The sequence below is a fragment of the Lepidothrix coronata genome, unplaced genomic scaffold, assembly GCF_001604755.1.
Source record: "Lepidothrix coronata isolate B3197 unplaced genomic scaffold, Lepidothrix_coronata-1.0 Scaffold64, whole genome shotgun sequence".
NCBI lineage: Eukaryota > Metazoa > Chordata > Aves > Passeriformes > Pipridae > Lepidothrix > Lepidothrix coronata.
Genome location: NW_016690244.1, coordinates 4,004,068 through 4,016,755, shown reverse-complemented (window position 1 = coordinate 4,016,755; position 12,688 = coordinate 4,004,068). Strand labels below are relative to the sequence as shown.

Sequence of the window (12,688 nt, the reverse complement as noted above, 5' to 3'; positions counted from 1 at the left end):
CAGGGGAGTTAGACTAGGTGATCTCCAGAGGTTCCTTCCAACCCTAACAATTCTGTGATATTCTTGAAGCATGCATTGAACAGGCAGGGGAGGGTTTTGGTAATCACAGTTTTATTTACTCAGTTTCAGACTAGACAGGGCTAACACAGAAAGTACCATGTTTTACAGTAGCCACCATGCCCAAATCTGGAAACAGGCATATGACATCAGGACAGCACTTACACATACCTGGCAGAAGTGTATTTTATACAGAGAAGACACAGTCAGTCTGTTGCTTTATCAATTGTTTATCTAAGCAGTCACACAGTGACAATTACTATATCTTACATCCCTCAGTACATCAATAGAAAAAAATACACCCTAGAGAAGATAAACCAAAGTTCAGTGATTTGACATCTTCCAGGTTGTCAGTTTCTCCTTGTTGCCCATAGACTAACTACAGGGGTTGCCAAGTACCATGAAGATAAGTACTCTGTATCTTACAAAAGCTTTCAGTTTTGCACAAGATTGTCAAAGCTGTAGGAAAAAAAAAAAAAAAAGCCAAATTCTGTTCATTTGGGGTTTAATAGACAAACAAAACCACAAAACAAATGTGCTAGGACTCACAGGAGACTTTCTGATTTCACTGGACATGAGACCAAGGCCTAGATAGGTACAAAAAGGTAATTTAAGAAAACTTGGAAATATTTAACTAAAATGAATTCTTTATAAATCTGTTGGTTATAGCTAACCAGTTCACCTATGATGACTACTAAACATAGAAAGGAGGATGCCATGATGCTTTGACCCAGATCCTTTGTTGAATGTTGTCTTCAGGCCTGAGTTTCCTTTTGTACTAACACTTAAACACATGGAGGGAGTTAAAAAAATATTTATTTTCCTTCTTGGTTAACTATATAAACAGGAACTCCACAGCATCAGATAGGCTGGGCTTTAAACCATTAAGAGAAGTAGCAGAGAAAAAGGTTTAGAGTTTTGAATTTACTTTACACCTAATAAATCTTTGAAATTCTTGATATTTGTGTACACATCATTTAAAAACAAAGGGCCTGATCCTGCAGCCCTTATTCCTCGGAAAGTAACAGGTGCCAAAACTCATCAAGATGGCCTTTTTCTTTTAAAAAGGTCAGTAAACAGGACATGAAGCACAAACTTGTGTGCAGCACTGCATGACAATTACAGAAAGATAATTTCTAAATCTGCAAAACCTTCGGCATGTACTCAAGTTATACATACAAAAAGAAGTTACCAATGTCAGCATGTCTTCAGACTGCAAATTATATCTAATGATTTACTGTAGATGCACAACAAACTCATCTTTTCTTGATAAATAAAGAAACTGCTGATCAGCACAGTGAGGAGAGGTATCTAAATCAAGGTGAATGGCCAAGCAAATGCAGAGGTATTCTATACAGAATTTATTTTCTCTGCTTTAATAGCAGCTTCAATCTCTTCCATTATTGGCACCGGTCCCGCATAGTTATTAGTTTCAATAGCTTCTAATTTCTCCAGGTAATCAATTGGCAAGCCATTCTGTTTTGCACCCATGCAGATAACCTATAATCAAAAGGGGGAAAAAAAAAAGACTTCAGTAATAATGTTAGAAAGACTCCTCCAAACATTTACTCATATATAAAGAATGTAACAAGAGAATTACCCCCAAATAACACTATTTGTACCCGAGGATAGCCAAAGGCTTCTGGGAAACCACTGAACACCAGAACAGCGTGAACAAAATTACTCTGAAAAGGCTTGTACTACTGCTAAGAATCTGGAGTGTTACTAATGTGCACAAGATTCTACAATTAAGCTGTTATTCTGTTATTTCATTCTTTCTTCCAGTGAGGATGAGAACTTCTTTTTAAGCCTTTAGCCAGCCTTAGTATCACACCTGAGTGAGAAGCAGCATATATTACTGAAGCTATTTTTAAAACTAAGCTGTTCAAATCCACAGCACAACAGTGAGTACCTAGACAGGTATAGGAGTAACAGAAACAGACACTTAACTTTGTTAGTTTGTTAGATTCCTTAGTTTGTTACCGCAGCTTTCCTGCCGCACACAAAATAAACTTAAGTATTGGTGCAGAAGAAAAGATGTGACAGTGAGAGCAAAAGAGGAAGGTGTAGGAACCAGGGCTTGAAGGAGACAGCAGCAAGCTTGCATATAGAAATGAGTATTCTAAATACTCTTTCCTGTATTTAACAGCATGAATTTAAAGGATGAGGTGTCTAGAAAGAATGAACTTTGCCACACAAAAAAAAGCACACGACAGAAGATGGATGTAGTTTGGTCACTGTGTGCTGATGCAATCACTTGTATAAATTTTTAGCTCTCCTGCCTGGTTAACTTAAATAAAAGCTGGGGACAGTAGGGTAAGAACAGAACTAACAACTGATCCTGACAACAGCAAGAGGGAATGTTTAGCTAGATAAAGTTGCCAACAGTGGAGGTCTGCTCTTACAGAGCACCAGTGAGAACTGCCACACAGCAGCAGACTATGTATTAACCTCCTGAAAATGCCTCAAGATCTGTCTTGCCAAGAGGTGGGTTGGCAGGGAGGAGATTTGTGGAATAGCAGAGCTTGCTTTCTAAGCAAGTTTCTCTTCAGCAGTCCCACAGCAGCTGGCCTTAGCTATGCTCCTGGAAGCTGATTCATAGGAGCAAGTTTCTCAGTTCAGAGAAGGCGGCACACTTGGAATTTAACAGGCTCAAGCCCGGTTTCTTTGCTTTAGGTAGAAAAAGCCAACATGCTACAGTGATATGTATCTACAATTGCCAGTAGCTGCATCATTCAGACATGCAGTCATGCCACCCAAGCAGGGCCCACATCAGATCTCACAAGCTAAGCAGGTCAGGCCTGCTGCGTGACTGGATCATGTGTCTCTATAGAGTCAGTCTATTGCAGAACAGTGCTGAAACACTTCTGCCTCACCAGCCATCAAGTGGGAACCCTGCAGTGCTCTGTAAGGCTGCTAGAATCCTGTGATATACTGATGATGCATCTGCTGAAAGGCATCAAGTGGACTCCTGTATTAAATGATAGCAACTGCTTCACAAGACAGTAAGGATAATCCACGTCCTTGAAACTACAAGCCAGGTGCTGAGTTTTCTCCACAGAAGCTTCCCTCTGTCCTTTTAGTGGAGTACATTAATTTTTCAAACACAGAGAATTGCTGCATATATGTAAACAACATCCTTCAGAAATCCTTGTGTCAGTCATAACTAATTCACGAGGTAAACAGAGGCTTCATGTAAGGCATAGCTAAGCCAAAAAGCCAAACTGATTTACTAGGTTTTTTAAGAGCTAGCAATCTTCTGAGAGCATGACTACAGTAATACATTGCACACCAATGGTTATACCTTTACAGTAGAGTAGTCATGCCTTCCATCCACTGTAAGCAAAGGACTTGTTAAATAGGACAGAAGTACTGCATTATAAACTTCTGTTCATTCTTCCAAAATTACAGTGATGCAACACCTACCTTTTTATACTGCGGAGAAGGGGGACCACAGACATAGTCCTTCATCTGGTAGCTTCGACAGGTCAGCACCTTTCCTGCTTGAGTGTAGACATTAACTTCTATTGGGACATAAAAACCATCTTCAACTCCCTCTTGCCTGTAAAGGACATATATTCCTTTCATGCCAAGTAACTGATGCATCTTTCAAGCAAAGTGTGCAATTAAACAGATGGATTTATTATAATAGAATTTAAGGCAGGACACTGGTTTGTGCTGTTAACAGACAAAGAAAAGCAAATAAAGCAAAACATATTTCAGTACTTTTTGTGCAAACTTGTTTCACATCCGAAAACAAGTTTATAAAGAAGCAGCAGCATTCAATTTTATCATTTCAGGTCTGTAAGAAAGATGACCAGTGGGTCACTTGCAAAGTTAGAGAGAGAATACTTGTAAATTAATTACTCTAGACTGGTAGTCTGAAAGAGAAACACAACCAAAATTAATGAGTCAGGCACATATTATTCATTACCTGCCACTCAGACAAAGAAACAATTGCAAACTATCTTGCCCATTGTGTTACATTTTAATAGGGGGAAATTTGCACAACTTTTGCAATGCACTTTCCAATGAATAATCCAATACACTCTTTAATTTGCACAAGACGTGAACAGTAAAAATGAGATAGGTCAGGGCAAAAAACATGGTTATTTTTTATTAGCAAAATCATGCTGTCTTAGAAAAACAAAAGCAAACTCAAAACCAAGGCTACTTATTGTCCTTAACTATTGGCATTCAGCCACCATTAAAAATCTGAGGAAACAGTAAGAAGTAAACAAGAAGCTTAAGCAATACAAGGCAGACTTTATAGCACAATTAACTTTAGATAGGAGTCATAGCATGGTTTCTAACCCTGCTCGTCAAATATAATTTTGACAATTCATATTCTTTTCAAAGACTGACTCCCATTTCAAGTTATTTAACGTACATAACCTAGTCCCGTTTCGTTGCGTGTGTTAAGTGCAAGTAGAGACTGGAAGCTAACTGCAGATTACTGCTAACTGCAGGTCAACAGACTACAAAATAAGTCACATGGTTGTGTGAGAACAAGAAAACTGTTAATTAACATCCTAGGACCTATGAGGAATAAGGGTCATGATTTAGCCTGTAACTTGTAGATTTGTGAAGTACGGAGGACAAAAAAAAAAAGTAAAACTGTCCGTGGGACAGCACCTAAAACCCATTTGAACCCAAAGGATTCAGCCATCTAAGCAAAAGGTTCCTCTCCCATATTTGTTTTCTATATGTTACATTGTTTTACTAGTATTTCAATTAGTTACATGCAGCATTAGTTATACATTTCCTCCTCTGCTTCTGGATAACAAAGCACAGACTTCTTTACAGAGATTAGGGGATAAAAAAAAAAGTGGGGAGGGGGCAATAGTGATTTTTTTTTTCTGGACACATGGCAATTCCAGGAAATAACTTGCTTCAGGACTTACAAGTATATCTGCTTGCATGCAGCCAGAGAATCTCAAGACCTTCAGCAAGAACACATGCAAGCTCATTTGAGGTGGGTTAGGAGCAAGCCTTAGAAAAATGCTTTGGACTATCATTGTTAAAGCCAAGAACACATCCCATTTCCTTCCATTTCCAGTTCACCTCCATGGCATCAGTGAGGCAGCTAGGAAAAAGTAACCTTTGTGCTAGTGTCCATCCTGCAGCTTTTGGTGATGTTACAGCACTCAACTCTTTAGCATCTTAGCAAGCATTAGAGTTTATCCACTGTCAAACAAATGCCAGGGATTTGCAATTCTGCAGTATGTCAACTCTAAACAGCATGTAAATACTTCTGGAAATCATAATACTGCCCCCATGGAAAAGAAGCAGGCTGCTACTATCAAAAGCAGATGCTGTTGGACAGGATTATCATACTCATGAAGTTTATGCTTTATGAAAGCATAGTAAATAAGGAGATTTCAGTAAAGGTCAGCAGAAAAGGGGTCAGGATGTTAAGTGCTACTGCAAGCAACAGCAGGGGAACTCAGGAGATCATAAAGCACAGACATGTGAAGCCCTGCCCACCAACTAGATGCTCACCTGCTCTGCTTGGGATTAACACTCTCAGTCAGGACAAGAGTGCTGAGATTGCCCATTCCCATAATGTGCTAACAGACCTTGCAACTGTTTCTGTATTTCAGGTTCACTGTTCAGGTTCAATGAAAAGCACATTGGAACCAAGTTTCATGGCCAGGGCTGTAGGCAGATGTCTACACAGCACAGTGCAGCCATAACCAAAACTGCAATAGTACCAGAGGCAGGAGAACAGTAATACTGTAGTGCTTTCACTGAGTTTACTACGCCCTGCTTCCTTGCTCTCACTTGCCCAGACTTCTACTGGAATTAATTGACAGTGATGAACTGCTCTGAACAAACTATCCTTGTGTACCAGAAGCATCATACTGTGCAGGCACTTCCCAAAAGCTGCAACAAGCACATGGCACCAGACAAAGTTTTGGAGATTACGTTCTTAGTCCTGCCTGAGACCCTGAAAGAAGTCTTGCTACTCCTTGCTTTGTTTATCCAGGTGGTCCTCCACACTTCAGCCTGGGAACAACTTGCTCAGTTTTGGGAGCCTTAAACTTCTCTTAATTACCAGGCACAGACAGAACATTTTCCACCATGCATTGTAAAGGTGCAGGCAGGCTCTCCCATTCAAAGAGGGAAACAATTACAGCCCAGCTCCCTGCTTGGATCTTCCTCAAGCTCACAGAAGTTTGAGTCCTTAGAAGACATGACATGTTAAATAACCTCCTCAAAAGGTCCCTTTGCCTGTATTAAAGATCTCTTTCTCTCCTGCAAAGGCTTGTCCTCATTCCTTCCTTTTCTGCTATAACTGAAGTCCACAGATAGAAACTCATGTCAGTCTAAAGGAAGGAAATTCTCCCCAAAACAATGGGAAAAATGACATAGGACAAATACAGAGTTTAGAGTCATTTAAGGGACATGAAACTGAGAAGACAGGGTTTGTTGTTGGGTTTTTGTGTTTTTGGTTTTTTTTTTGTTGTTGTTTTTGTTTTGTTTTGTTTTTTTTTTAAAAGGGGCCTGACCAATATATCAGCTTCAAATCAAGGTCAGAGCTGCTCATTAAAACACCCCTAAGTAGCTTTAGCTTGAAAATAAAGCCATGTTAATCACAGAAGTGGTAGAAGTCAATACACATCATGTCAAGTGAAATTCACAGATTAAAATCAAAAGCATCATCTTGATTCCAACACCAAAGCTTCAACACAGCTCTTTATCAAAAATTACCTATGACTTTTCAATCGCTATTCAAAGCAGTGTAAGACAGCAAAAGTTAAGTCACCTACTTATCCAGCGAACTTAAATTGCAAGTGTTCATTTTCCACACTATTCCCCATACTTCGTCTCCAGGGCTCTGAGCAATGGTAGCTGTACCTCCATGCCAGACAGGACTTGTCCTGCCTTGATGATGGCCAAACTCGAGCTTAAAATCCTGCAAATGAAACCAATGCAGAGAATCAATTTTCACTTAAGCTAAGGGCTGTTGGCTACTCTTGACGTGAAAAGGGCAGCTAAAGGACAGTCTACAAGCAGTCAGTTGGGGCCACAGAAGGAAGAATGGACAGGCGGGACATGATCCAGCTCCCACCTCGTGATGGGCTGAAGTCAGCTTTTTCCACCTCCCCATGAGAAATGGCAGCCTTGGGACAACGGGAAGAGAGGTTAGGCAGAGAGCACCACTGATAAAAGGCTTGGTCTGCAGAGACCTGGATCAACACCCAAACCTCCTAGTTGTCTGGCCTAAACAGCAGCCAACCTCTAGCAGTGAAAGTGGAGGCAGCCCTTTCTCAAGAGTAGCACACATACCTAATTTTCCAGTAAACACAACAGTGCTGAAGAAATGTCAGCTTGACTTTTGTCCAAGTTGGCAGTGACAGGACTGCTGATGTGCTTACCAGAAGGAGGGAACTGTCTACTGCCTTCTTGTTCCCATCAAAAGAAGTGCCTACCTGGTGCCCATTCTTTTGCAGCTTTTGGTGCTCTTATGAGACTTAAATGCTATTATGCAGGATCCAGGAAAATAGAAAAGAAGTCTAAAAGATGGTGAGCTCTGGGACTTGTCCTCATGCACTAATAAAATTACCCAATTATAAAATACATCCCTCATCACCCAACTGGAACATTTTTGGGTATTTTTAAGCCAAAGCAAATGCCTCCTTCAGTGAGCTTATTCAGGTTTTTCCAAGTAGAAAACATTCTTTTAGAAATCAAGTATCACTTTTTCTTACAAGTATACTTCAATATTATTATATATGCAAGAGAATAATGGATTCTTGCATTTTATGAGTGTAATTTCCTATCTGACTCCATACACTCAATTTCTTTTCCTACTTATTAGTCAATTTGTAGGTCCTCCCCTAGCAGTAGAGAAGAGGAAAAAAAATATCAACCCAAATCAAAACCCAGCAAGCTTCAAGGAACGCTACCTGCTTAACTGCAACAACAAAATCTGGCAAAGGCAAAAAGGACTAAGAACAACAACAAAAATAAAACCCAAACCTACGCAGCCCTACAGCTTTGCTTATTTCTCTTGATCACCATGCTTTAAGCTAGGAGATAACTTTGATTTGAAATATACACATGTATATATCAATATTCCCTTTGAGACATATCAGCTTCTTGTTATATATCCTAATAGATATATAAAGGTTGCAAAAAATTGAGCAGTTGGAGGCTTACACAAAGAAGAACAGCACTGATCGGGACACAATCAATTTGTGTGTGTGTGACAATCAGCAGCCTGGCAAAGCCACACTGTTTACTCCATCAATAGAGACATCTTCCTTCCCCATAAAATGTCCCCTATTAAACTAATTTCACTAGGAAGAAAGTTTACTTAGATGCACAAAGTTATTTGCACACAAGTAAATAGTCCAGTCACATCACAGACTGAAGCTACAGATGTGGACAAGTGCATGCAGGGCAGCACCAAGGAAATACTTGGATAGAATCAAATACTCTCACAGCAGTCTAGGTTGGTGGTGGTTTTTTGTTTGTTTGTTTGTTTTTTCCCCACCATGTGGGCAACAGGAGTAGACACTGCTCGGAAGAGAGAAAAAAACCACACGAGATATTTTCTTGGGTTAAGAGATTGGTCCTTCTTCGAAGTACCAGTGTAAAACCCTTTCTGTGCTTGTTACACATCCCATTTCTTAACAGCTTTTCGCTGAAGATTAAAAAAACTGTAAAAAGTAAAACCAGAGGGAAATTAATTTAATACTTTAGTTTAGCATCCAAAGTACTCTGGTAACAGGCTGATTTTCCTTTTTTTTTTTTTAAGCCCATGTAGCACTACCATAAAGGAATTAATAGGAAGCAGCTCCAACCTTTGTTCACTTCCTCACTCCCAAGCATCAGTGATTTTCCAGCTGGATGCAAGGGAGTGAAGCCACCCGGTGTTGGCAGGGAACATAGCAATTGGTCAAAGGCTGGCTAGAGAAACCAGGGCCTGTCTGCCTGCTCTGGAACAGCCAACCTGCAGCACAACAAGAGCTGCTAACTGCATAACCTGGAAATCGACCTGAAAGCCAGGAGGAGAGCTGAAGCTTTCCTTTATTCAAAGATAAGTGTGCAATACTCCTGCTTTCCTCCCCACTTTCAAGGTCTAATCCGGCAAGGTGCTGGGCTCCTGGCACGTTCGGCTCAGTGGTATCTCTAAGTGCCACATGCTTTACAGGTGCAGGCCTCATGTGCCAGGCTGACAGTCCCAAGAGATACCAACTAACCGACTGTAGGGAGTTTATTAATGACAAGGTTTCAGAACTTCTTCAGTGTATACTCCGACATAGACTATTTCCTGCCAGCTACCCCAAGAGAACCTTCAAGTTATCCTTAAGTGCTATCAATTGATGCTCTGCTCCTCCAAGGATCCTTCCAGTTGTACAGGTCTGTGTATCAACAGCTTAATGACCACAAGCTCGTGTTTCCAAGCCTACACTAAAGCCAAGCTGATACACTAGCATTTAATAACTCAGACTGAGGAGAACTGCCCTAAAGCGCATAAGAACGTGTCAACTGCAGATGTGCAGTGCTGGATGAAATCATGACATCTCACATGTGCCCGATATATCTCACAAGGGAGGGCTCCTCACCTGTACCCAGAGTGGATGACGGGAAGGAGAGATTTTGATTTTTTTAAACAAAACATCATCCTTTTAAAACTGGCAGAAGCTTTTCCCATAAACCCAGCTGAGCACCTAGAATCACAGAATACTTTGGGTTGGAAAGGCACCTTAAAGACCACCCTGCCATGGGGGGTGTGGGGGGGGTGAAGACACCTCCCACTAGACCAGGTTGCTCAGCCCCCCATCCAACCTGGCCTTGAACACTGCCAGCAATAGGGCATCCTATCTGGGCAACCTGTGCCAGTGCTTCACCACCCTCACAGCAAAGAATTTCTTCCTGTTACTTTATGTTTCCAGGTCCATAGCGCTTTACACGCAGGGTCATGGCTGGCAGCCTGGAAGGTTAATCCCGGTCAGATAACCCCGCAGCGGTGGGACTATCCCAAACGCTCCTTCGGCTGCAAGCAGCCCTGGCAGCAGGCCCCAGGTGTGTCAGGGGCGATGGGACAGAACCGTTAGGGTAGGAAGGGACCTCTGGAGATCATCCAGTCCAACCCCCCTGCCAAGGCAGGGTCATCTCGAGCAGGTGACACAGGAACGCGTCCAGGTGGGTTTTGAATGTCTCCAGAGAGGCAGACTCCAGGAACTCCCTGGGCAGCCTGTTCCGGTGCTCTGCCACCCTCAACGCAAAGTTCTTCCTCATGTTGAGGTGGAATTCCTTGTGTTTTAGCTTATGACCACTGCTCCCCGTCCTGTCGCTGGGCACCACCGAAAAGAGCCTGGCATCACCCTCTCGACCCCCTCGCCTGAGCCGTGCTGGGCTCCCCCTGTACCCGCAGGAGGGACCGGCCGGCTGCAGCACCGGACCCCACGCAGCCGTGGGAGACACGCAGCTCCAGGGGGACATGCGGGTATCCTCGGGGCATGCGGGCTTCCTCAGCCGCCGCTCCGCGCTCCCACCCGCCCCGCCGCCCCCCGCACGCACCTGCAGGCGCGCCAGGGCGCAGAGCGCGGCCGAGGGGTTGCGCAGCAGCAGCCGCTCCCGCAGCAGGTTGCTGCCGTACGCGTAGTACAGAAAATAGCTGCTCTCGCCCCCCGGCTCCTCTGCGCCGCCGTCCGACTCCATCGGCCCGGCCCAGCGCGGCCCCGCTGCCGCTTTAACACCGCCCTCCCGCCCCGCCTTCCTCGCGGCTTCCGCCGCCGAGCGGGGCCGTGACGCAGAGCGGCCGGGAACGCCTCGGGAACGCCTCGGGAACGCCTCATGCGGGCTCCTGGCGGGGCAGGGACGTGAGCGGGGAGGGTGCCTTTCCTCCATCCATCCGGGAGCAGGGAAGAGCGGTGCCCCCGCGGCACCGCGGGATGCGGAGCGGGTGCTGTGGAGGCTGCGAGGGCGAGGCGCCCAAACCCTGCCGTGAGCTCAGGGACTAGGTGTCCTCGTCTGTCAGTCACCTGACTTAGCTCGTAACATTTAAGTCTCGGTTTCAATAGCATGCAAAAGAACACAAGCTTGAGGAGAAAACTTTCACCTTGTTCAAAATCTACATGCTTTTGGAATGAAAAAAAATCACAATTGCTGTTGAAACTCTCGAGTGTTGAGAAAAAATGACACCTTTTTTTTTTGTGCAGAATGTCAAAAGTTTCAATAATTTTAAAAGCATTATGAAAGGCTGGTTTGGGTTTTTTTTTAGAAGAAGGCCATTTTGAGATTAAAGAGTAACAATTGTTACATGCCTCATTACAATTCCTATGTAAGATTTTTCTGTTTAGAAAGAAATGTCCACCTCAGCTCATAAGGGACAGCTTGTAGCAAGCCCAAACAGGTAGCTGGAAAACGTCCCGTTCAGCTGCTTCCCGAGGGGCATCCTCTGTGGGGAGGAACATGCCATCAGCGAGCAGGTCCTGCGGACCCTGGTACTGAAATGGGCATCCTGGCTGCCTCTGAAATAAGCAGTGATGATTTGTAAATGCATTCAGTGAGAAGCAAAATAGTGCAGCTTTTCCCAGCTGGGAGTGCTCAGAGCAGAGTAAGCTGGGAACATGCAAGAGTAAAAGGGGAGAAGATGGGGGTTGTGCACAGGTAGAACTGCAGACACATACACAGAGGCACTTCCTCTCCTTCCCTGACATAAGCAATGCTGGAATGGGACAGGAGAAGCCATGATTGCTGGCTACCCCGAAGCATGAGCTGCTGAAGCAATACATATATATGTATAATACCACCATGAAAGGCTGTAATGAACAACAGTGTAACAATTAATGGTGAGGCACCACTCATTAATGCTGTTAAAGTAGCCCTCAGCCTGAGCTGGCTTCCTGAGCAGAGGCAGCTGGTGCGGGATTTGGCACAGGATCCCTGGCAGCACAGTGCTCAGCCTCTCTGGGCACATCCTTGCTCATGCAATATGGAAGGGAAAGCAGCTAATTCCTTTAATGATGTGTGCAGCACTTAATTTGAGTCCCTGCTTTTGCTTTCCCAACACAGGCATTGGGCAAGGCAGATTCATCATAAAGCACATAAAGTGATAAATGTGATTCTGATCCTTCCTGACTAGCAGCTTTCCATTTTTAGGGATTATTTTTCTTATGTAGGAACAAGTATTGTAAAGTGAGAGGGGTTACACAGGTCATAGGATTATATAGCAAGACTTCTTCACTCTCACTCCTTACAACAAGCAGTAGTTGATCCTATCTTTTGAAAATCTGCTTCTGGTACATGCTTTTAGCTCCTTTTCCCTAAGGAAATGCAAACTCCATGAGAAGCATCTCTCTCTCATCTTCCATCAGCTTCTGGACTGTTGGCTAATTTCAACCAGAAAGGAAAAGGTTTCAAAGATAACTAAGTTTCTGCTGGTCTCAAGAAAAGAGGCAGGGGACAGCTGTGAGACAGCAGGGATCCCACGGGAAAGTCTTCCAGAGGGGCCCCTAAAACCCCAGGGACCAAGCCTGCTGGTGGGCATGTTTTCCAGGCCTTAGTGTGTACTGTGCTACATATCTGGGCTTGCTACGAGCTGTCCCTTGTGAGCTGAGGTGGGCATTTCTTTCTAAACAGAAAAATCTTACATAAGAATTATAGTGAAGCA

At 43.5% G+C, this 12,688-nt stretch overlaps 1 protein-coding gene across 1 annotated transcript; it reads right to left on the bottom strand.

The window, feature by feature from the left end:
- Positions 1-91: 91 nt before the first annotated feature.
- On the bottom strand, positions 92-10,769 carry GGCT (gamma-glutamylcyclotransferase). Its single transcript, XM_017818048.1, has 4 exons — positions 10,594-10,769; positions 6,831-6,976; positions 3,484-3,619; positions 92-1,557 (listed from the first exon to the last, which is right to left on the bottom strand). Exons 1-4 carry the CDS (start codon positions 10,732-10,734, stop codon positions 1,408-1,410), a joined length of 573 nt encoding a protein of 190 aa, XP_017673537.1. The 5' UTR covers positions 10,735-10,769; the 3' UTR covers positions 92-1,407.
- Between the last annotated feature and the right edge of the window lie 1,919 nt (positions 10,770-12,688).